Source organism: Podarcis tiliguerta (assembly GCF_965153285.1).
Source record: "Podarcis tiliguerta genome assembly, chromosome: 2".
NCBI classification, from domain to species: domain Eukaryota; kingdom Metazoa; phylum Chordata; class Lepidosauria; order Squamata; family Lacertidae; genus Podarcis; species Podarcis tiliguerta.
Window position 1 is genome coordinate 16,131,762 of NC_139535.1, and position 22,966 is coordinate 16,154,727.

A 22,966-nucleotide genomic window follows, 5' to 3' on the forward strand; every position below is an offset into this window, starting at 1 on the left:
CCTGCTTGCTTTAAAGGAGCAAAGAGGGAGAGGAGAGGAGCCTTCTCCCCTTATACCCCTCTTCTGCATTATTAGCAGGATCCTTCTCCAAACACTCCAAGAGTGCTCCTTGTCCCTTGAGTGCTTTCCTTCCCTCCCCATTTAAAATGTGGTTACAAAGCACAGCTCCACATGGATCCTCAGGATTTTTGCACTGGGTCACCCCAAATTCACCATCAGATCACATAGCATGTCCATGGCTACAGTTTGCACCAAAGAAATCACGCACCCGCTGTTGCCTAGGGCCGCAGTGGTGCAAAAACGTGGTTACAAACATGGATCCACATGGATCCTCAGGATTTTTGCATTGGGCTACCCCAAACTCACCATCAGATCACATGTCTGTGGCCACAGAATGAACCACAAAAATCATACATCCACTGTTTCGTTTAGAATATTTTTTTCTTGTTTTCCTCCTCTAAAAACTATGTGCGTGTTATGGTTGGGTGTGTGTTATAGAGCGAAAAATACGGTAAATAAAACAATGTGAAAAATGTGAAATATAGAGTATACGGTCAAAGCAATGTAACAGAAAACTAAACTATTATCTTAAAGATTTCAAAACAACACATTACAAAGGAAGTCAACTACAGAATACATATTTAACATGGTAGGGCTGGGTGAGTCTGGGCCCCGCCCCGGAGGCCAGGTGGGAAAGGCCTTGCAGGGAGTGGTATATAGATGGCATCTTACCCCAAAAAAGCTTGCTAAAATGTATAAAGGGAAAACATCAACCTGACATAAAAAAGAGGAGGGGTCATACTATCATATGTGGTGGACCTGTGTAGCCATTGGCAAATACTGGAATGATATTTATAACGAGTTTAAAAAACTATTTAAAATTACTTTTTAAAAAAACAAAACGCTAAAGATTTTCCTACTTGGTATATTACCATCAGAAATTAAAAAAGTTATAAGATCATTGTTTATGTATGGTATAACAGCAGCTAGAACCCTTATAGCAAGGAGCTGGAAAAATGAAACGCTCCCAGAGATTACAGATTGGCAGATGTTACAATATCTACAATTATCAAAACTGACGAGATCAGTTAGAGGAATATGGAAACAAAAAACAACTAGAGAATGGATAATATTTAAGAATTATGTAAAACTTTACTGTACAAATAACTCCATATGAGCAGAAATTGAGTGATATTTGTAAAGAAAAAGATCAAAGGAATGTATACAAAGCAGAAAGAAATGGTATTATATAAGGTAAGCCTGTGTAAAAAAGAATGTTATGTCAAACAGTATAATGAGAAGGATGGGAAGAATTGTGTCGTTGATAACTTTTACTATGTAAATAACTTTGTCTTTTTTCCTTACTATTATTTCTTGGTTTCTTATCTTTGTTAATTCTTTATTTTTTTCTTTCTTTATAAATTTTCTATTTTCTATTATTTTGTTTTTTCTACCTGTTAAGAGATTGTACGTGATGTTTGTATAGACATGCAATTTTTTTAGTCAATATTAATTTTAATAAAGGCTGCAATCAACTTAACATATGCGACACACGCATTTCGCTCTAAGGCCTTCTGAATCATCTTGCACTCCTAGATGAAGGGATACACTCCTGCTACCGTATTTTTCGCCCTATAAGACGCACTTTTTCCCCTCCAAAAATGAAGGGGAAATGTGTGTGCGTCTTATGGGGCGAATGCAGGCTTTCGCTGAAGCCTGGAGAGCAAGAGGGGTCGGTGCGCACCAACCCCTCTCGCTCTCCAGGCTTCAGGAGAGCCGCAGAGCCAGCCCCACAAGGTCGGGGGACAGCAGGGAGGCGGAACACCGCCATCCCGCTGTCTCCCTATGTGGTTTAGAGGCTGACGGCGGGGAGATGCGTGCTTCTCCCCGCCGCCAGCCCCGCAAGCTCCGGGGACAGCGAGGAGGCGCGGCGCGTCTTCCCCCTGTCCCCGGACCTGACGTGAAGGCTGGCGGCGGGGAGAAGAGCGCTTCTCCCCGCTGCCTGCCCCGCAAGCTCCGGGGACAGGGCGGAGGCGCGGCGCGTCTTCCCCCTGTCCCCGGACCTGTTCTGCATGCAGGCGGTGGGGAGAATAGCGCTTCTCCCCGCTGCCTGCCCCGCAAGCTCTGGGGACAGGGGGGAGGCGCGGCGCGTCTTCCCCCTGTCCCCGGACCTGATGTGAAGGCTGGCGGCGGGGAGAAGAGCGCTTCTCCCCGCTGCCTGCCCCGCAAGCTCCGGGGACAGGGGGGAGGCGCGGCGCGTCTTCCCCCTGTCCCCGGACCTGACGTGAAGGCTGGCGGCGGGGAGAAGAGCGCTTCTCCCCGCTGCCTGCCCCGCAAGCTCCGGGGACAGGGGGGAGGCGCGGCGCGTCTTCCCCCTGTCCCCGGACCTGACGTGAAGGCTGGCGGCGGGGAGAAGAGCGCTTCTCCCCGCTGCCTGCCCCGCAAGCTCCGGGGACAGCTGGGAGGCGCGGCGCGTCTTCCCCCTGTCCCCGGACCTGACGTGAAGGCTGGCGGCGGGGAGAAGAGCGCTTCTCCCCGCTGCCTGCCCCGCAAGCTCCGGGGACAGCTGGGAGGCGCGGCGCGTCTTCCCGCTGTCCCCGGACCTGTTCTGCATGCAGGCGGTGGGGAGAAGAGCGCTTCTCCCCGCTGCCTGCCCGCAAGCTCCGGGGACAGCTGGGAGGCGCGGCGCGTCTTCCCGCTGTCCCCGGACCTGTTCTGCATGCAGGCGGTGGGGAGAAGAGCGCTTCTCCCCGCTGCCTGCCCGCAAGCTCCGGGGACAGCGGGGAGGCGCGGCGCGTCTTCCCCCTGTCCCTGGACCTGACGTGAAGGCTGGCGGCGGGGAGAAGAGCGCTTCTCCCCGCTGCCTGCCCCACAAGCTCCGGGGACAGCTGGGAGGCGCGGCGCGTCTTCCCCCTGTCCCCGGACCTGACGTGAAGGCTGGCGGTGGGGAGAAAAGCGCTTCTCCCCGCTCCTGGCCCCACAAGCGCCTGAGGGGGAAATAAAATTTTTTTTCTTTATTTCCCCCCCAAAAAACATGGTGCGTCCTATGGGCCGGTGCGTCCTATGGGGCGAAAAATACGGTAAATGCACGCTCGCTGATTAAAGGCACATACTTGGGAGAAACAAGAACTAGCCTTGCACAGAAAAAGAAGCATCCCCTCTACTTCTCTTCCCTTCTCCCCTCACCCCCACCCAAGGGCCAGGCCCATGCTTGCCCCCCTAAACCAAAACCTAACCAGGGACCCAGCTGAGGAGAGCTGCACTGAGGCGCATTCGTGGGCACCTCCCCCTGAATCTTCCCAGGAGCAGGAGGACTGTATAGATTTGGAACAGTGGTTTGCAGAGGAACAGTTCAGAAGGCAGAAGCTGGGAAATACTGGATGGGGAACACCTTGCAGAAGAAATGGTTGATCTTTGCCTTAATTTGTAACTCAACGCCTTGAACGCCCACTAGCATTTCTTTTTAAATGCTGATAATGCTTTTATTGTAGCTTTTTTATTATTATTTCTGTACCCCCTTGCTAACCAAGTATTTTTATACATATGAAAAGCAAATCTTGGATTGAGAAGATAATGGTTTGTAAAGAAAGGAGCTTTAAAAAAAAATATGTTTGTCTCTGTTCTGAAATTTGGTTTTAATGTAAAGTGTGTCAATATATTTGGTTTTGTTTATAAAGCAGAAGTGACCAGCTGCTCCTGGGAGCTAAAAATGAGCTCTGTATCAACAAAAGTTTTACCTATAATTATTCATAAAGAAAAGTTGTAAGACACGTGAGATTTTCAACCCTTAAGCTTTTCAACTACAACTCCCATCAATTTGGCCATATGCTGAGGCTTATGGGCGTTGTTTCCCAACATCTGAGGTACCCCATTTCCCTGAAGCAGACAGATGCTGATCCACAAGACAAGGGCAGCCCATCATTTTGGCAGTGAAGGGCAGAGGTCAAAATTCAACAGATTCATCACACACCTTGAACATTCCAGATTCACACTCTCCCCCCGGATAATCTAGCAACAACTTGCAACTTCTTTTGTACATATAGTATATGTGACCTTCATTACTTTAATACATATATATGTGTATACAAATTTAAATACAAACACCAAAACATCAAACGGATTCCATGCATTTAAAATTGATTTCTGCCTTTATGAGTTTCTTTATGTGAAGTAAAGAGTGAAACTTGAGTGCAACACGGCATACATTGATATGGCTTTTCACCTGGGTGAATTCGCTCATGAATATTAAGGTCTCCACACTGTCTGAAACTCTTTCCACACTCCATACATTTAAATGGTTTCTGCCCTGTATGAGTTTGTTGATGTATTCTAAGGTTTCTGCTTTGACTGAAGCTCTTTCCACATTCAACACATTTAAATGGTTTCTCCCCCGTGTGAGTTTGTTGATGAATTCTAAGGTTTCCACTTTGCCTGAAGCTCTTTCCGCACTCCATGCATTCAAATGGTTTCTCCCCCGTGTGAATTCATTGATGTATTCTAAGGTATCCACTACTACTGAAGCTCTTTCCACATTCAATGCATTTGAATCGTTTCTCCCCTGTGTGAGTTCGTTGATGTATTCTAAGGGCACCACTACGACTGAAGCTCTTTCCACATTCAATACATTTAAATGGTTTCTCCTCCGTATGAATTCGTTGATGTATTCTAAGGTCTTCACCACGACTGCTTCTCTTTCCACATTCAATGCATTTAAATGGTTTCTCCCCCGTATGAGTTCGTTGATGTCTTCTAAGGTTTCCACTTTGACTGAAGCTCTTTCCACATTCAAAGCATTTAAATGGTTTCTCCCCCGTGTGAGTTCGTTGATGTATTCTAAGATCTCCACTATGACTGAAGTTCTTTCCACATTCAATACATTTAAATGGTTCCTCCCCCATGTGAGTTCGTTTATGTATTCTAAGTTCTGCACTACGACTGAAGCTCGTTCCACATTCAATGCATTGAAATGGTTCCTCCCCCATGTGAGTTCGTTGATGTCTCCTAAGTGCTCCATTCTGACTGAAGCTCTTTCCACATTCAATACATTTAAATGGTTTCTCCCCAGTGTGAGTTCGTTGATGTATTCTAAGGTTTCTACTTTCACTGAAGCTCTTTCCACATTCAATACATTCAAATGGTTTCTCCCCAGTGTGAGTTCGTTGATGCATCGTAAGTGCTCCACTGTGACTGAAACCCTCTCCGCACGCCATACATTTAAATGGTTTCTCCTCCGTGTGAATTTGTTGATGTCTCCTAAGTGCTCCATTCTGACTGAAGCTCTTTCCACATTCAATACATTTAAATGGTTTCTCCCCAGTGTGAGTTCGTTGGTGTATTCTAAGTGTTCCGTTCTGACTGAAGCTCTTTCCATATTCAATACATTTAAACGGTTTCTCCCCAGTGTGAGTTTGCTGATGTTTTCTGAGGGCTCCACTGTGACTGAAGCTCCATCCACACTCCATACATTGAAATGGTTTCTCCCCTGTGTGAGTTTGTTGGTGTATCCTCATTTTTCCACAGTGACTAAAGCACATTCCACATTTCCTGCATTTAAACTGTTTCTTTGTTCTTCCCAATGAATTCACAGATGGCTCCGTAGAATCCTGACCATCATCTTCCTGACCTGTTTGGGAGTTGGGGGGAGGGAGGGAATCCTGTTAGACTTTTAAGAAAGACAAGAAAGAACTGAACACACGCCAATTCCCATGTGCACCTTCTCTTATTTTCACTCCCTCTCCATTCTCCATTGTCCTCTCCATGTTCCAAATTTTTAGGAATGATGAGATAATGGCAAGAGAAACCCATGATCACTCCATTCACAATTAAGAGAGCAGCATCATTTTATAGTAGAGATCTGCAGTGGAACTGGCTTTTAAGGCACATCTGTCTTTTTCCTTTTCAAGTGAGGAAAGGATCTCAGGCTCCAATAGAAGTCTCTCCTACGAGTAAGAAGTAAAACTGAAGTGCTCTTATGCCACATGTAACTGTAAAAATATTGCAATATATTAGAACCTAAACAGAGCCTGCTGCATTGGGTAAAGGCCCACCTAGTCCAGCATCCTGTTCTCACAGTGGCCAAGCAGAAGCCTGTAGGAAACCAGCAAGCAAGATTTCAGCCCAAGAGCCCACTGCCCTCCTGTGCTTTCCAGAAACTAGTATTAAGAAGCATTATTGCCTAGGACCGCAAGGACAGAGCACAGACCAGCCTAATCCTTTCCCCCCAAGATATCCAAGTTGCTGGCCGTCACTGTTTCCAGTAGGATAGAAGTCCATAGATTAACTATGCTTCTGTTTATTCATCTTTTGCAGTCCTTAAAGGCTCATGAATATATTATGGTCTAAGCTTTTGTGGGCTGCAGTCTGACAAAGTGGGCTCTTGACTAGGAAAGCTGGTGTCACTATAAACCTGTGAGTCTTTTTGTTGGTTTTGTGTACATATTTTGAAATGTGTATCAAGATTGTACCAAGGTCTCGAAGTTCTTAAAGAAATGGGAGTGCCTGACCACCTCATCTGTCTCCTGAGAAATCTCTATGTGGGACAAGAAGCAACAGTTAGAAATGGATATGGAACTACTGATTGGCTCAAAATTGGGAAAGGAGTACAACAAGGCTGTCTATTGTCTCCCTGCTTATTTAACTTATATGCATAGGACGAGATGGTTGGACAGTGCTCTCAGAGCTAGGAACATGAGTTTGACCAAACTGCAGGAGGCAGTGGAATATAGGAGTGCCTGGCGTGCTCTGGTCCATGGGGTCATGAAGAGTCGGACACGACTAAACGATTTAACAACAATAACCCAGAAAGGGAAGTTGGGGGAAGTCATGGGGGGGGGGTGTAAATTGGAATGTAAAATGTACCGTATTTTTCTGTCAATAAGACGTCCCATGGAGGGACTCCAAATTAAGAAAACAGCCCTCAGCACTACCCGTGTATAAGACGAGCCCCAATTTTAAATCTATTTTTGGGGGGGAGGGGAACACCTATACACAGTCTTATACACAGAAAAAATTAAATTTTGATTATGCTAAAATTTGTTATAAAATCTGAATACAAATTAAAAAAAAAAAGTTCCAAAGTTTTTGCCAAAGACTAGATGTGAAACTCATTCAAGGGCCACAAGTGCAGAACTTGGCAGTTACAATGGAATAATTTCTGCATTGCACTGGCTGCATATTGATACCACAGAGAAGGGTGAAACAAGTAATCAAGCCACAAACATTTTTAATAAAATGGAGGAACTTGGTTCCAGACATCTTTTTGATCATTTTAAAGAACAGGCAAAGGACAAATTGCCTAATGTTGATTACAAGAAAAGCAGAAGAAGATCTAGAACAGCCTTTCTCAACCTGTGGGTCCCCAGATGTTGTTGAACTATAACTCCCATCACCCCTACCTAGCAAGGCCAGAGCTCAGGGATGATGGGAGTTGTAGTCCAACAACATCTGGGGACCCACAGGTTGAGAACTGCTGATCTATAAGGAGGCATATAGGTGAGGATGAAGATGAAGCTTTAGAGAACCTTGAGCCAGGAAACAAGTTCAGAATCAAAGCATTTATACCTGCGATGGATGCATTAGAATCAAATCTGGCACAAAGGGCATCAGTATACAATGATGCTGCAAAAAAGACTGGTGACTGGGAGCAGCCGCCAAGATCACATAACACTGGTATTGAAAGACCCATGTTGGCTCCCAGTATGTTTCTGAGCACAATTCAAATGTTGGTGCTGACCTTAAAAGCCCTAAACGGCCTTGGCCCAGTATACCTGAAGGAGCATCTCCAACCCCATCGTTCAACCCGGACATTGAGGTACAGCGCCAAGGGCCTTCTGGCGAGAAGCGAGGTTACAGGGAACCAGGCAGAGGGCCTTCTCGGTGGCGGCGCCTGCCCTTGTGGAACACCCTCCCGTCAGATGTCAAGGAAATAAACAACTATCTGACATTTAGAAGACATCTGAAGGCAGCCCTGTTTAGGGAAGTTTTTAAAGATGGATGATTTTATGTATTTTTATTTTTTTGTTGGAAGCCGCCCAGAGTGGCTGGGGAAATCCAGCCGGATGGGTGGGGTATTATTATTATTATTATTATTATTATTTCATTCTTAACAAAATTAGATGCTGCAAAAGAAGAGATTTGTGAAGACGTTAATGCTTTAAGCCAAACATATCCTGAAGATGTGGACATGAACCTTGTGGGAGAACTCAACCATTTTCATCAATACATTAAAAAGTCAAAGCCATGAGCATGATAATCTGACACATCAGGATCTGTACCAAGTAATATTTAATGACCGTGTCCTTCATGGATCACTGCCTGGAAGATGAACCCCACAGGTCGGAAGGCATCTAACATGCTACTGAGGAAGAGCGGAGGACAAGTACAAGTAGATCCAGAGCTGACGAAGCAACTGGGCCAAAGCCGAAAGGTCGCTCAGTTGCGGATATGCCTGGAAGTGAAAGGGAAGTCCAATGCTGCAAAGAAAAATATTGCATAGGAACCTGGAATGTAAGATTCATGAATCATGGTAATCTGGATGTAGTAAAAAATGAGATGGCAAGAATAAATATTGACACCCTAGCATCAATGAACTAAAATGGACGGGAATGGGCGAATTTTGTTTGGATGATTATCATATCCTACTACTGTGGACAAGAAACCCGTAAAAGAAATGGAGTGGCCCTCATAGTCAACAAAAGAGTGGCAAAAGCTGTACTGGGGTGCAATCTCAAAAATGATAGAAGGATCTCGAAACAAATCCAAGGAAGACCTTTAAACATCACTGTAATCCAGGTTTAGGCACCAACTACTGCTGCTGAAGAAACTGAAATTGACCAGTTCTATGAAGACTTACAACACCTTCTAGAACTGACACTAAAGAAGGATGTTCTTCTCATCCTAGGGGATTGGAATGCTAAAGTAGGGAGTCAAAGAGATAAAAGGAACAACTGGTAAGTTTGGCCTTGGAGTTCACAATGAAGCAGTACAAAGGCTAATAGAGTTCTGTCAAGAGAACAAGCTGGTCATCACAAACACTCTTTCCCAACAACACATGAGATTACTCTACACATGGACATCACCAGATGGGCAGCATCAAAATCAGATGAATTGTATTCTTTGCAGCCAAAGATGGAGAAGTTCTATACAGTCAGCAAAAACGAGATCTGGAGCTGACTGTGGCTCAGATCATCAGCTTCTTAGAGCAAAATTCAAGCTTAAACTGAAGAAAGTAGGGAAAACCACTGGTCCAGTAAGATACAATCGAAATCAAATCCCTTATGAATACACAGTGGAAGAGAAGAACAGATTTAAGGATTTAGATTTGGTGGACAGAGTGCCTGAAGAACCTGAAGGCTCGGAACATCATACAGGAGACAGCAATGAAAACCCACCCAATGAAAAGGAAATGCAAGAAAGCAAAGTGGTTGTCCAATGAGGCCTTAAAAACCGCGGGGGGACAGAAGGCATGCAAAATGGAAGGGAGATAGTTAAAGATACAGGAAATTGAATGCAGACTTCCAACGAATAGCAAGGAGAGAAAAGAGGAACTTCTTAAATGAGCAGTGCAAAGAAATAGAGGGAAACAATAGAATGGGAAAAACCAGAGATCTGTTCAAGAAAATTGGAGATATGAAAGGAACATTTTGTGCAAAGATTACCATAATAAAGGACAAAAGTGGTAAGGACCTAACAGAAGCAGAAGACATCAAGAAGAGGTGGCAAGAATACACAGAGGAATTATACCAGGAAGATATGGATGTCCCATACACCCCAGGTAGTGTGACTGATGACCTTGAGCCAGATATCCTGGAGAGTGAAGTCAAATGGGCCTTAGAAAGCACTGCTAATAATAAGCCCAGTGGAAGTGATGACATTCCAGCGTAACTATTTAAAACCTTAAAGGATGATACTGTTAAGGTGCTATACTCAATATGCCAGCAAGTTTGGAAAACTCAGCAGTGGCCAGAGGATTGGAGAAGATCAGTCTACAACACAATCCCAAAGAAGGGCAGCGCCAAAGAATGCTCCAACTACTGCACAATTGTGCTCATTTCACACGCTAGCAAGGTTATGCTTAAAATTCTACAAGGCAGGCTTAAACAGTATGTGAACTGAAAACTTCCAGAAGTACAAGCTGGATTTTGGAGGGGCAGAGGAACCAGAGACCAAACTGCAAACATGCGCTCGATTAGGGAGAAAGCTAGAGAGTTCCAGAAAATCATCTACTTCTGCTTCATTGACTATGCAAATGGGAGTGCCTGACCACCTCATCTGTCTACTGAGAAATCTCTATGTGGGACAAGAAGCAACAGTTAGAACTGGATATGGAACAACTGATTGGCTCAAAATTGGGAAAGGAGTACAACAAGGCTGTATATTGTCTCCTTGCTTATTTAATTTATATGCAGAGGACAAGATGGTTGGACAGTGCTCTCAAAGCTACTAACATGAGTTTGACCAAACTGCAGGAGGCAGTGGAAAACTGGAGTGCCTGGTGTGCTAAGGTCCATGGGGTCACAAAGAGTCGGACATGACTAAGTGACTAAACAACAACAACAATGTCCAATCAGCATTCCCTAATGTAGATGCAATTCTGATAATGTTCCTTTGAAGGATGATTGCAAATTGCCATTTGTAAAGATCCGTTTCTCGACTGAAGAGGATACAAAACGAATTTGGAACAACAATGTCTCAAGATAAATTACTTCAGCCACATGTATATAGAAAGTGACAAGCTAAGCAGTTTATCATTTGATGATATCATCAGTGACTTTGCTTTGGCAAAGGCAAGAAGGAAAGTATTGTAATTTAGATCACGTTTGTCTATTGTTTGTATACACAGTACACAATGAATCATGATAAAATTATACAGCTGAATGGGTATTGGGTAGATGCATTAATACAATTAGTCCTGTAAAATAATTTTTATGTACAGTTGTGTATAGTATTGGTATTATTTTTAAATCTGACATAGTACCAAAAATACTGTCTTTTACACTCACAGGGTACCAAGGTCTGCTGTCCCAATGAAGAATGTGGACTATTATGGTAATATTGATACTTATATATAAAAAATGCATTGTATTAACTACAACTGCATTGTACAGGTTATAAGAATTTCATATTAATAATGCTATTTATAATTATTAGTAGTTTGCATCATATATTTACACCTATTATTATAGCAAGTTTCTAGGACTAGATTAGGAGTCTTTGTAAATTGTGTTTCTAAAGGAACTTTTGTTATTGCCAAATGCCAATGTGTTTGCATTATTAAGTTTGTTATGAATAACAAAATCATTTTAAGTTAGAGCTTAATAATTATTTCACTATTAATATACTTCATAATTGTATTTCAGTTCAACAATTACTTTGAGAAAATACATACTCTGTTATGTGCAAATGGTTTTAGATACCTATTAGGTAGATAAATTACCATGCAGCCTACATTCAACACAAAAAACAGCAACAATTTGCTGTTGACCAAGGGTAGCTGGGCATATAAAGGGCCCCATGACCTCCAGTAGTTTAGGGCCTCATCAAACCTCAACCCGCCCTGCCCCCACTACTTTATGCAAGGAGTTCAAGAAACAAAGAGCTGCTTTGGAGAAGGCCTCAGCCCTTCCTTCTTCCTGCCAGGACCCCCCTGCCTTTGTTTTCCTCGCCATCTTTTCCTCCTTCTCCCTCTGCCATCCAGCAATCCATGTCCCCATCTCCTCTACAAAACGGAAGACTTGGATGTTTGGATATTTTTGGTGTTTCTTATTTTGTTGGAAGCCGCCCTGAGTGGCTGGGGAAACCCAGAAAATGGGGGGGGGGGTATAAATGTCATTTATTTATTTATATAATTATTACTATGGCGAGGCTGGTCTGCAATGCCCAACCGTCTCCCCTTTCCCGCCTCATTCCCTGCAACTCCCTTTGCACCAGATGGAAGCTTCTCTCTTTCCACAGCGGAAACCCCTCCTTCCCCCCTCCACCTTCAAGGCCCCATTAAGAGAAACAGCTCCCTTTCCTCCCTTCTCTTCTTCTCCCCGTCCCGGGGCTTCTCATCCTGGACCCCCACCCCTTGCCAAGCCCCTTCCCTCCTTCCCAGCCGCTGGCTTTGCACTCACCCGAAATCCTGGAGATGGCTGCGACCCTGGGCAGTGGGGGCGGGAATGGGAGCCCCCACCTGAGAGGCAGGATATCTCCGGGGGATAATTGTCAGGGGGAAACCTTGCAGTACCCAGCCAATGGGGAGAGAAGGGAGGAAACCTGGGCTTCGAGTATAGGGAACAGAAGCTCCTTGCTTTAAGGGTTAAAGGCAGAGAGTGCAAGCTGCTAGAGGGAGGTTGCACCTGGATACTGACTTGGGAAAGGGGGCGCGGCTTAAGCAGAACAGCTGACTCGCCCCCTCTGCCGTCATGCACTGGCCTTGTCCTGGAAGGAATAGGGTGAGTGCAAAGCGCTGCAAAGTGCAGCAAGCTTGGGGGGGGGGCTCTGCAATGCAATACCCATAATTGGGGTTGGGGGTGGAGAGAGAGAGCAGGCAGGGAAGCGGTGGGTCAAGTGTGGGGGTATTGCAGCTGATTCATCCTGGTTGCAAATAAGAAACAGGGGCCTCTCCCTCTCCTCTCTCTTTCTCTCTTTCTCTCTTTCTCTCTTTCTCTCTCTCTCACACACACACAGACAAACGTTCCTCTGCATGCACACACAGATCACACCAAGAGCCCTGTAGTTTGATCAAGCCCATCTAGTCCCGCACCCTGTTAGAATTGTAGAATCGTTGAGATGGAAGGGGACCCTGAGGGTCATCTAGTCCAACCCCCTGCAATGCAGGAATCTCAGCACTGCCTCCTCATGGTGGCCAAGCCTGCAAGGAGGATGGGAGCCCAAGAGCATCTCTCCCCTCCGGCGGCTTCCGGGAACTGCTATCAATTAAGCATAATAATATTAATATTACAACAACCTTATTTATACCTGCTTATCTGGCTGGGTTTCCCCAGCTACTAGAGCAGCTCTCAACAGATTTTTTTAAAAAAACCAATGAAACATCAAATATTAAAAGCTTCTCCATACAGGGCTGCCTTATAAAAGTCAAATAGATGTTTATTTTCTTGACATCTGATGGGAGGGCTTTCTACAGGGCAGGCACCACTACCGAGAAGGCCCTATGCCATTGAGTTGATATATAGAGCATCTATCCTAAATTTGTCAGCTTCTGTCAAAGAAACAGGATCAGGAAGTTCTTAATGTCTGATAATAATAATAATGATAAATTTTATTTATACCCCGCCCTCCCTGGCCTCAGGGTGGCTAACACCAGTAAAATTACAGTAAAAACATAATGGGGGGGGGAACCAATTTAAAATACAAATTTATTTAAAATACAGCCTCATTTTAAAAGCAGCCCATAAATCAAAACCATTAGGGGAGGGAAACATAAGGGTCAAACTGAGTCCAAACCAAAGGCCGGGTGGAACAGATCTGTTTTGCAGGCCCTGCAGAAAGATGTCAAGTCCTGCAGCGCCCTAGTCTCTTGTGGCAGAGCGTTCCACCAAGTTGGGGCCAGTACTGAAAAGGCCCTGGCCCTAGTTCAGACCCAATCTAACCACCTTGAGACCCGGGACCTCCAAAATGTTGTCATTTGCGGACCTTAAGGTCCTCTGGAGGGCATACCATGAGAGGCGGTCCCATGGCTAAGTGGGTCCTAGGGGGCATAGGGCTTTAAAGGTCAAAACCAGCACCTTAAACCTGACCCTGTACTCCACCGGGAGCCAGTGCAGTTGGTAAAGAACTGGAGCCTCGCCGCGGCATTCTGCACCCGCTGGAGTTTCTGGGTCAGCTTCAAGGGCAGCCCCACATAGAGCGAGTTACAATAATCAAGCCTGGAGGTGACTGTTGTATGGATCACTGTGGCCAGATCAGGGCGAGAAACGTAAGGGAACAACTGCTTAATACGGCAGAGATGGAAAAATGCCACCTTTGCTGTGGCTGCAACCTGCACTTCTATGGAAAGGGAGGCGTCAAAGGTTACACCCAAGCTCTTGACAGAAGGCGCTGGCACTACTTGAGCCCCCGCAAGAGATGGGAGTTGGCCCCCAACCACATGTAGTCCCGACCCCGCCAGAAGACCTCTGTCTTCGAAGGATTTAACTTCAACCAGCTTCCATGCAGCCATTCAGCCACAGCTTCCAAGCATCTGGTCAGTGTGTCCGGGGCCAAGTCTTGAGGCTCCGTCGCGAGTATGCGGTCTGAGGTCCCGCTTCATTTTCCGGAGCTCCTTGGCAAACCAGGGGGCCCAGTTTCGGCGGGGTGGCAGAGGGCGCTTAGGTGCGATCTCATTGATGGCCACCAAGAGCCGGTTATTCCAGTTCTTGACAAACTCATGCAGGGAGCCGGCTTCTTACTTCTGTGTGAAATGTTTTCCCTGATGTTTTCCACACCCTTGGCACATTAACATCATGTGCAAACCAGGTAAGTGTAAAGAGTGCCGTTTCAACCCAAACGTGGTGAATATTTTATACAGGAATCAGTTGGGGCAGCAGACATGCAACCGCACCCCTCTAGACCTCACTTAGCACTGGAGATGAGGTTGGCAACCAAGAGTTACATAGCTGAGGCATCTCTGTCCTTCAAGGACACTAGTCATACCAGGAGTTAAATATGCTTCAGGTTGAGCATTTTCAGGTTACGCTCCACGGCAACCTGGAAGTAATGTAGCGTGTTACTTCCGGGTTTCACCACTTGCGCATGCACAGACGCTCAAAATGACGTGACGTGAATGCGCGGAAGCAGCGAATCGTGACCTGCAGGCTCAGGTTGCATTTGATTCAGCATGCAAATGGGGCTCCGGAACGGATCCCATTCGCATCCAGAGGTACCACTGTAAACCACTTTAAACAGTCATGGCTTCCCCCAAAGAATTCTGGGAGCTGTAGTTTGTTAAGGTTGCTTGGAGCTGTTAGGTATGGTTGCCATATTTTGAAGAGCAAAAAAGAATCCTTATGAGGACTCTCATTTTAAATATCTCTACCATATGTAGGCTACAGAAACTATAGAAGCTATATTGCCCGGGGGGCGGGGAAGAGAAGAGAAGAGGCAATCAAGTCTTTAACCATGGCAACCCTTAAAACCCTTATTTCCCTCAGAGTTACAATTCACCAAGTTCTCTGTGACAAGGAATAGACAGTGAAGCCACTCTACATATTCTCTCTCTGGGAGGGGAACAGGGAGTCTCCTCTCAGCAAACTACAGCTCCCAGAATGCTTTGGGGAAGACATGACTGACTGAAGAGGTACTAGAGTGATTTAAATGTGGCGCGGATGTGGCCCTCGAGGGAGAAGGCAAGCAATCAGGAGGAAAGTGGGAACACAATGGAGCCCAAGGGGGCCATTTTGCTCAGCAGCCTCCAGTGCCATTGTGTTCCTCCCAGGGAAACACAGCACCCGTCCCCACTGCCTGCCTTCTGAGATGTGGCAGCATTGTAGGGCAAGGCTGTTTGAAGGGAAGGTGGGAAAATGCATTTCTGCCACATAGCAGCCTGGATGATTTGTGGAGTGGGCTGCGAGTTTTTCCCCTTTTTCTCTTCAGCGGTGTCTCCCAAATACATTTCTGTTCCAAGCAGTCAATCAGAATTCATTGCCCGTCCTCTGGAAGACAAGGCCTTGAGAAAGATTCTTGCCAAGATGGCGGTCTGGCAGTGCATCACCTGCCACTCAGACCCATATATACCTCCATGGGGTTAACTCGCCACCGCCCATCAGAATCAATGTGGAAAAAATCGTGATGATTTATGTGATCTTTGAATCAAGTCTACTTACAGGCAAAAGCGGGCTGGGAGGGGCAGGGGTTGATTCTAGGATTAAGTCTCCTGGGTCTACCTAGCAATGGTTGATCTTTGCCTTAATTTGTAACTCAATGCCTTGAACATCCCACTGGCATTTCTTTTTAAATGATGATAATGTTTTATTGCAGATTTCTTATTATTATTTCGGTATCTCATTGTTAACAAAGTATTTTTATACATATGAAGAGCAGATATTGAATTGAGAAAACTATGGTTTGTAAAGTAAAGATTTTTTTATTAAAAAAAAAAAAGTGAAGTTTGTCTCTGTTCTAAAATTTGGTTTTAAAGTAAAGTGTCAACATATTTCGGTTTGTTTATAAAGCAGAAGCGACTACCTGCTCCTGGAAGCCCAAAAATGAGCTCCGTATCAACAAAAGTTTTACCTATAATTATTCATAATGAAAAGTTGTAAGAAATGTGAGATTTTCCACCCTTGAGCTTTTGAACTACAACCCCCATCAACCTTGGCCATACAGGCTGAAGCTTATGGGCGTTGTTTCCCAACATCTGAGCAACCCCATGTTGGATATCCCTGCTCTATACTTTTTTCATTTAATTTCTATTCCACTCTATATTTTCAAGAAAAATCTCAAAGTGGTTCACAGCATATTAAATCAATAAAACCTAAATAAAACAATCTGAAAAATGTGAAATATAGAATATACAGTCAAAGCAACATAACTGAAAACTAAAATATTATCTTAAAGATTTCAAAATAAAACATTACAAAGGTCGATTACAGAATTCATATTTAACATAGTAGAGCTATGAGAGAATACATATTTAACATAGTAGGGCTGGGTGAGTCTGGTTCCCACCCCTTTGGCCAGGTGGAAAAGACCTTGCAGGGAGTGGTGGACTTTACACCTCACAGCCGGGCGATGTTCCTCCGGCCTCATGAGCAGCCTCTTTAATGGGACCCAAGTGTGTTTAAGGTTGCAATTAACTTAATCTTCCCTAGATCTACTTTCAGCAGAAGCATGTGCCACTCCCACTGCCCATCTTCAAACTCAGAGTAGCAACCACATGTATCCCGTAGGGGCACTTGGCTCTTCCTGTTCAGCGTCACTAAAACTCTCCTCCCCCCACCCCCTCTCACGAAACGACAGCCTCCTTTTAAGCTCCCTGACAGTTATTTGCTATTCCTCCACCATTGCTCTCACAGTGCATGTGCGATACACACGCTTTGCTCTAGGGCCTCCTGAAGCATCTTACGCTTTGTCCCTTACGAGACAAAGGGACGCTCTCCTGCTAAATGCACGCTCACTGATTACAGGCGCGTACTCGGGAGAAATACGAACTAGCCTTGCACGGAAAAAGCATCCCCTCTATTTCTCTACCCTTCTCTCCCCCCTCCCCTCCCCCGGCCTAGTCCCACACTTTCTCCCCTAAACCAAAACCTAACCAGGGACCCAGCTGAGGAGAGCTGCACTGAGGCATTTGTGGGAAAATCCCCCTCTCCTGATTCTTCCCAGGAGCAGGAGGACTGTATAGATTTGGAAAAGTGATTTGCAGAGGAACATAGTTCAGAAGGCAGAAGCTGGGAAATACTGGATGGGGAACAGCTTGCAGAAGAAACTCTGGAGGGGGGGGAGAGTTAACAGATTCAATGTCTCTGGAAAGCATTCATCCGCTCTCCCCAAGGTCAAGGAGAGCAGCGAAAGTGGCAGGACAGAAAGCACAGAGGGAACGAGCTCAGATTACGAGACGCAGAAGTGGCAGGCGTAACTAGGGATGTGAGGGGGTGGACCTCTTCATTGGGAGCACCGCCATTTGTGTGAAGACGGGTTCTTTATGCCCTTGCTGGGATCATTAAAGTTTGTAACTGGTAAGAAGACTCCTTTTCCTTTGTTCTGATTATCTACGACCAAGGGGGAAGGAAGGCAATTCCCTGAAGCCTGAAAGATGCTGATCCACAAGACAAGGGCAGCCCATCATTTTGGAAGTGATGGGCAGAGGTCAAAACTCAACAGATTCATCACACACCTTGAGCATTCCAGATTCACACTCTCCCCCCGGATAATCTAGCAACAACTTGCAACTTCTTTTCTATATCAAGTATATGTGACCTTCATTACTTTAATACATATATATGTGTATACAAATTTAAATACAAACACCAAAACATCACACGGGTTCCATGTATTTAAAATTGATTTCTGCCTTTATGAGTTTCTTGACGTAAATTAAATAGTGAACATTGAGTGCAACGTTGCATACATTTATATGGTTTTTAACCTGTGTGAATATGCTTAGGAATATTAAGGTCTCCACTCCGTCTTAAGCTCTTTCCACATTCCCTACATCTGTGGTTTCCCCCGTGTGAGTTAGCTGATGTTTCCTAAGGGGTCTGCTTTGACTGAAGTTCTTTCCACACTCCCTACATTTAAACAATTTCCCCCATATGTGAGTTTGCTGATGTATTCTAAGTGTTCCACTACGTCTGAAGCTCTTTCCACATTCAATGCATTTAAATGGTTTCTCCCCCGTGTGAGTTCGTTGATGTATTCTAAGGTTTCCACTTTGACTGAAGCTCTTTCCACATTCAATGCATTTAAATGGTTTCTCCCCCGTGTGAGTTCGTTGATGTATTCTAAGGACTCCACTTTGACTGAAGCTCTTTCCACATTCAATGCATTTAAATGGTTTCTCCCCTGTGTGAGTTTGTTGATGTATTCTAAGGTTTCCACTTTGACTGAAGCTCTTTCCACATTCAATGCATGTAAATGGTTTGTCCCCTGTGTGAGTTCGTTGATGTATACTAAGTGTTCCATTGTCACTGAATTTCTTTCCACATTCAATGCATTTAAATAGTTTCTCCCCCGTGTGAGTTTGTTGATGTTTTCTAAGGGCTCCATTTTCACTGAAGCCCTTTCCACATTCAATACATTCAAATGGTTTCTGCCCTGTATGAGTTCGTTGATGTATTCTAAGTGTTCCACTACGACTGAAGCTCTTTCCACATTCAATACATTTAAAGGGTTTCTCCCCCGTGTGAGTTTGTTGATGTTTTCTAAGGTCTCCACTACGACTGAAGCTCTTTCCACATTCAATGCATTTAAATGGTTTCTCCCCTGTGTGAGTTCGTTGATGTATTCTAAGTGTTCCACTACGACTGAAGCTCTTTCCACATTCAATACATTTAAACCGTTTCTCTCCCGTGTGAGTTTGTTGATGTATTCTAAGTGTTCCACTACGACTGAAGCTCTTTCCACATTCAATACATTTAAACCGTTTCTCTCCCGTGTGAGTTTGTTGATGTTTTCTAAGTGTTCCACTACGACTGAAGCTCTTTCCACATTCAATACATTTAAAAGGTTTCTCCCCAGTGTGAGTTCGTTGATGTCTTCTAAGGTGACCACTACGACTGAAACTCTTTCCACATTCAATGCATTTAAATGGTTTCTCCCCTGTGTGAGTTTGTTGATGTGTTCTAAGGTTTCCACTATGACTGAAGCTCTTTCCGCACTCCATGCATTCAAACGGTTTTTCCCCCGTGTTAGTTCGTTGGTGTATCCTCATTTTCCCATAGTGACTAAAGCACATTGCACATTCCACATTCCCCGAATTTAAATGGCTTCTCTGCCCTTTCCACTGATTTCACAGACAGCTCCGTAGAATTCTGACCATCATCTTCCTCACCTGTTTGGGGCAGAGACAGAATCCTGTTAGATGTTTAGGAAAGACAAGAAAGGAACTGAACACACGTCAATCCCCATGTGCACCTTCTCTTATTTTCACTCCCTCTCCATTTTCAACTGTCTCCATATTCCAAATTTTTAGTAATGCAGATGAGATAATGGCAAGAGAAACCCATGATCACTCCATTCACACTTAAGAAATGATCACAGGCTCCAATAGCAGTCTCTCCTATGAGTAAGAAGTATAACTGAAGTGTTATTATGCCACATGCAAGTGTAAAATTATTGCAACATATCAGAACCTAATAACAGCCTGCTGCATCGGGCAAAGACCCACCTAGTCCAGCATCCTGTTCTCACAGTGGCCAAGCAGATGCTTGGGGGAAACCAGCAAGCAAGATTTCAGCCCAAGAGCCCTCTGCCCTCCTGTGCTTTCCAGAAACTAGTATTAAGAAGCATTATTGCCTAGGACTACGATGGCAGAGCACAGACACCAGCCTAATCCCTTTTTTCAAGATATCCAAGTTGCTGGCCGTCACTGTCCCTTGTAGGGTGGAAGTCCATAGATTAACTATGCTTCTGTTTATTCATCTTCTGCAGCCCATAAAGGCTCATAAATGTATTATGGCTTAAGCTTTTGTGAGCTACAGTCTGATATTGTGGAATCTTGACTAGGAAAGCTGGTGCCACTATAAACCCGTGAGTCTTTTTATTGGGTTTTTGTACTTATTTTAAACTTAAGTCTTAATCTGCAAAGGACTGCTTTGAATACATGGGTGGCCCTTGAATGGAGAAGAACAAGGCACCTTGCTTGCATCTGGATCCCCTGGGAGAGGCGGTGGATCCAGGGATTGTGAATGAACAAGACCTCTGCCTTCCGTGCGGTGGGAGTGGGGTGGGTTAAAAGTGGGGGAGAGACCTCCCCCTCCTGCCCTTTTGGGAATAGGAGCTTTTGCCGTGAGTAAACAACTTAGATGGCAAGCTCTCAAGATAAGCACTTTGGAGCCCTGCTTGCTCATGCTATCTGTGTGTGGATGTCTGTCTTTGGACCTAGAAGACAACATACACTAGTGGTCAAAATAGTGGAAACCTTGGAGAAGGTGTTTTTCTGGGGTTTGATGGCTCATAATACCCCCCTTTTGGGGAGTAATATCATAAAATTATATATCAACGGAAAGATACAGTGGTACTTCAGGTTACAGACGCTTCAGCTTACAGATGCTTCAGCTTACAGACTCCGCTAACCCAGAAATAGTACCTCGGGTTAAGAACTTTGCTTCAGAATGAGAACAGAAATTGTGCTGTGGCGGAGCGGCGGCAGCAGGAGGCTCCATTAGCTAAAGTGGTGCTTCAGATTAAGAACAGTTTCAGGTTAACAACGGACCACTGTAATTTAAAGCACCACTGTAATTTAAAGTAGAATGTAATACAACAACTTTTAGGAAGGATCACGACATAAATAAGCAGGACATTTGTCAGTGTGTTATGTGATATCAAGTTGGTTGGGGTTTTTCCCCCTTTCATTTCGTGAACTTGCAAAACGTAATAAAATTAAACAAATGGCACAAAGAGTTGACTTGGTGATTACGGGCTTCCGGTCTGGATGGTGGAGGAAATGGCGTCACCTGGGGCGTTGTCCGAGTAAGACGGAGCCTTTAGGGGGATTTCAGGCAACCGAGGGGAAGTTTTAGGGCTAAAAAAGAAAAGGCCTCACAAAACTGCAGAAGAGTGGGGCTCCAACGGGGTCCAGCTGAGCCCCAGGTCTTCTGTCAAACCGGCTCCCGCAACTGCATCAGCAGCGGGTGGGGGAGGGGAAGACGGTCAAGGTGGGCTGTCGGCTCCAAGGCACACATGAATATCCAAAGCCTAAAAGCCGCTCTCTGAAGTGACAGATTTTCTGTTATAAGGTAAAATAAAAAGAAGCTTTTGGAGAGGAATTAAAAATATTTGGACTTAAATTTGAACTTCATAGTGAGAAGTATTAAAAATGGAAGCCGTGCTTCCGCTATTCAGGGGAGAACCCTGCAGAGACGTTTTGAGAATAAGATGAAATGAGATGAATGAGATGAAAGCCCCCCAAAATCTACATTACAGCCTCTGAGTGAAAAGCAAATGTATTTTTAACCCTAAAATTCCTGCTTTGCTGAAAGAACAGGATTTGTAAATACTTGCCTCTCAGTTTTGACAAGCTCTGCAATTTGAATATCCAACACCTTGGAAATTTTTGAGACATCCACCAAAGTCTGGCAGGATCAGACCCTGTGTAGCTGGAGGGGTAATAAAAAAGGAAAGTGGCCAACATATAGAGATTTGTTAATAGAAGAGGAGAAAGGTTTGAAATTTAAAAGTTATGAAAACTTGAAAGGTACTTTACAAAGTTGGTTGCATCACAGACAAATTAATGAGCAATTTAAAGAAGATAATAAAAGGGGGTCCAGCTATACTATCTCAAACTTTCAAAAGGAAATTGTGGAGGGAAATACCAAATTATTGAAGAAAGCTTATAACATTTTGCTATATGGAGAGACTTTAGATGAGAAGGTAAAATCGGCCTAAATAAAATGGGCTCCGGATGTTGGGCTTAATATACAGTTGGAGGAATGGGAAAGTTTATGAAAACAAATGTAAAGTTTACAGATTGTATATCATTAACAGAAAATTACAGTGGTACCTTGGGTTAAGTACTTAATTCATTCCAGCGGTCCGTTCTTAACCTGAAACTGTTCTTAACCTAAAGCACCACTTCAGCTAATGGGGCCTCCTGCGGCTGCGGCGCCGGAGCTCGATTTCTGTTCTCATCCTGAAGCAAAGTTCTTAACCTAAGGTACTATTTCTGGGTTAGCAGAGTCTGTAACCTGAAGCGTCTGTAACCTGAGGTACCACTGTATTTGAAAATGATATATAGATGGTATATCACACTAGAAAAACTGCAAAAATGTATAAAACAGGATCCAAGATATGTTGGAGATGTAAAGAGAAAGATGGTACTTTTTCATGTATGGTGGGAATGCAAGAAGGTTAAAGAATACTGGGAAATGATATATAATGAACTGGAAAAAATGTTGAAAAAACCCTTTGTTTAAAAACCAGAATCTTTCCTGCTTCTAATTTTAGATCATGATACATGAGAGGGAAATTGGACATAGTTTATGTATGCGACAACAGCAACAAGAATTTTATTAGCACAAGTATGGAAAACAGAAAACGCCAACAAAGAAAGCATGGCAAGCCAAGCTTATGGACTACGCGGAACTGGCTAAGCTGACAGAGAGAATACATGAGAGAGACAACATTGATTTCAAAAAAGAGTGGGAACCATTTATAAACTATATAAAAAGTCAGTATAAAGATATGGCTTCATTGGCAGGTTTTGACAACTATATAAGAAGCAAAATCAGCAGAGTATAGAATTTGTTAAATAAATCAATACGGAAATATGGGGGAAGCCAAAGAGGAGGGAGGGGAGAAATACGGATATAGAAATTGTTCAATTAAG

General features: G+C 44.3%; 2 protein-coding genes and 3 long non-coding RNA genes across 6 annotated transcripts in view; 3 read left to right on the forward strand and 2 right to left on the reverse strand.

Moving 5' to 3' along the window:
- Positions 1 to 287: 287 nt before the first annotated feature.
- The window catches only part of LOC310671217, a 61,523-nt gene continuing 38,844 nt past the window's right edge, over positions 288 to 22,966 (forward strand). Inside the window, exon 1 of the long non-coding RNA XR_014507905.1 lies at positions 288 to 659. This is a non-coding gene — a long non-coding RNA (uncharacterized lncRNA). The remainder of the gene's footprint in view (positions 660 to 22,966) is intronic.
- LOC310671097 overlaps positions 3,595 to 22,966 on the forward strand; it is a 57,885-nt gene continuing 38,513 nt past the window's right edge. The window contains exon 1 of the long non-coding RNA XR_014507778.1: positions 3,595 to 3,649. This is a non-coding gene — a long non-coding RNA (uncharacterized lncRNA). The remainder of the gene's footprint in view (positions 3,650 to 22,966) is intronic.
- Positions 3,600 to 22,966, reverse strand: part of LOC310670835 (uncharacterized protein) — a 43,163-nt gene continuing 23,796 nt past the window's right edge. The window contains exon 2 of one of the 2 annotated variants that reach the window (XM_083426620.1): positions 3,600 to 3,970. The gene's annotated coding sequence lies outside the window, so the exon portion shown is untranslated. Of the gene's footprint in view, positions 3,971 to 17,792; positions 17,816 to 22,966 lie in introns of those variants that run through there. The other variant, XM_083426621.1, reaches the window with a different exon arrangement.
- LOC310671196 overlaps positions 4,245 to 22,966 on the forward strand; it is a 42,837-nt gene continuing 24,115 nt past the window's right edge. The window contains exon 1 of the long non-coding RNA XR_014507884.1: positions 4,245 to 4,334. This is a non-coding gene — a long non-coding RNA (uncharacterized lncRNA). The remainder of the gene's footprint in view (positions 4,335 to 22,966) is intronic.
- The window catches only part of LOC310670859 (uncharacterized protein), a 29,387-nt gene continuing 10,803 nt past the window's right edge, over positions 4,383 to 22,966 (reverse strand). Inside the window, exon 3 of the mRNA XM_083426670.1 lies at positions 4,383 to 5,623. Coding sequence (XP_083282796.1) covers positions 4,485 to 5,623 — 1,139 coding nt within the window. The 3' untranslated portion in view covers positions 4,383 to 4,484. The remainder of the gene's footprint in view (positions 5,624 to 22,966) is intronic.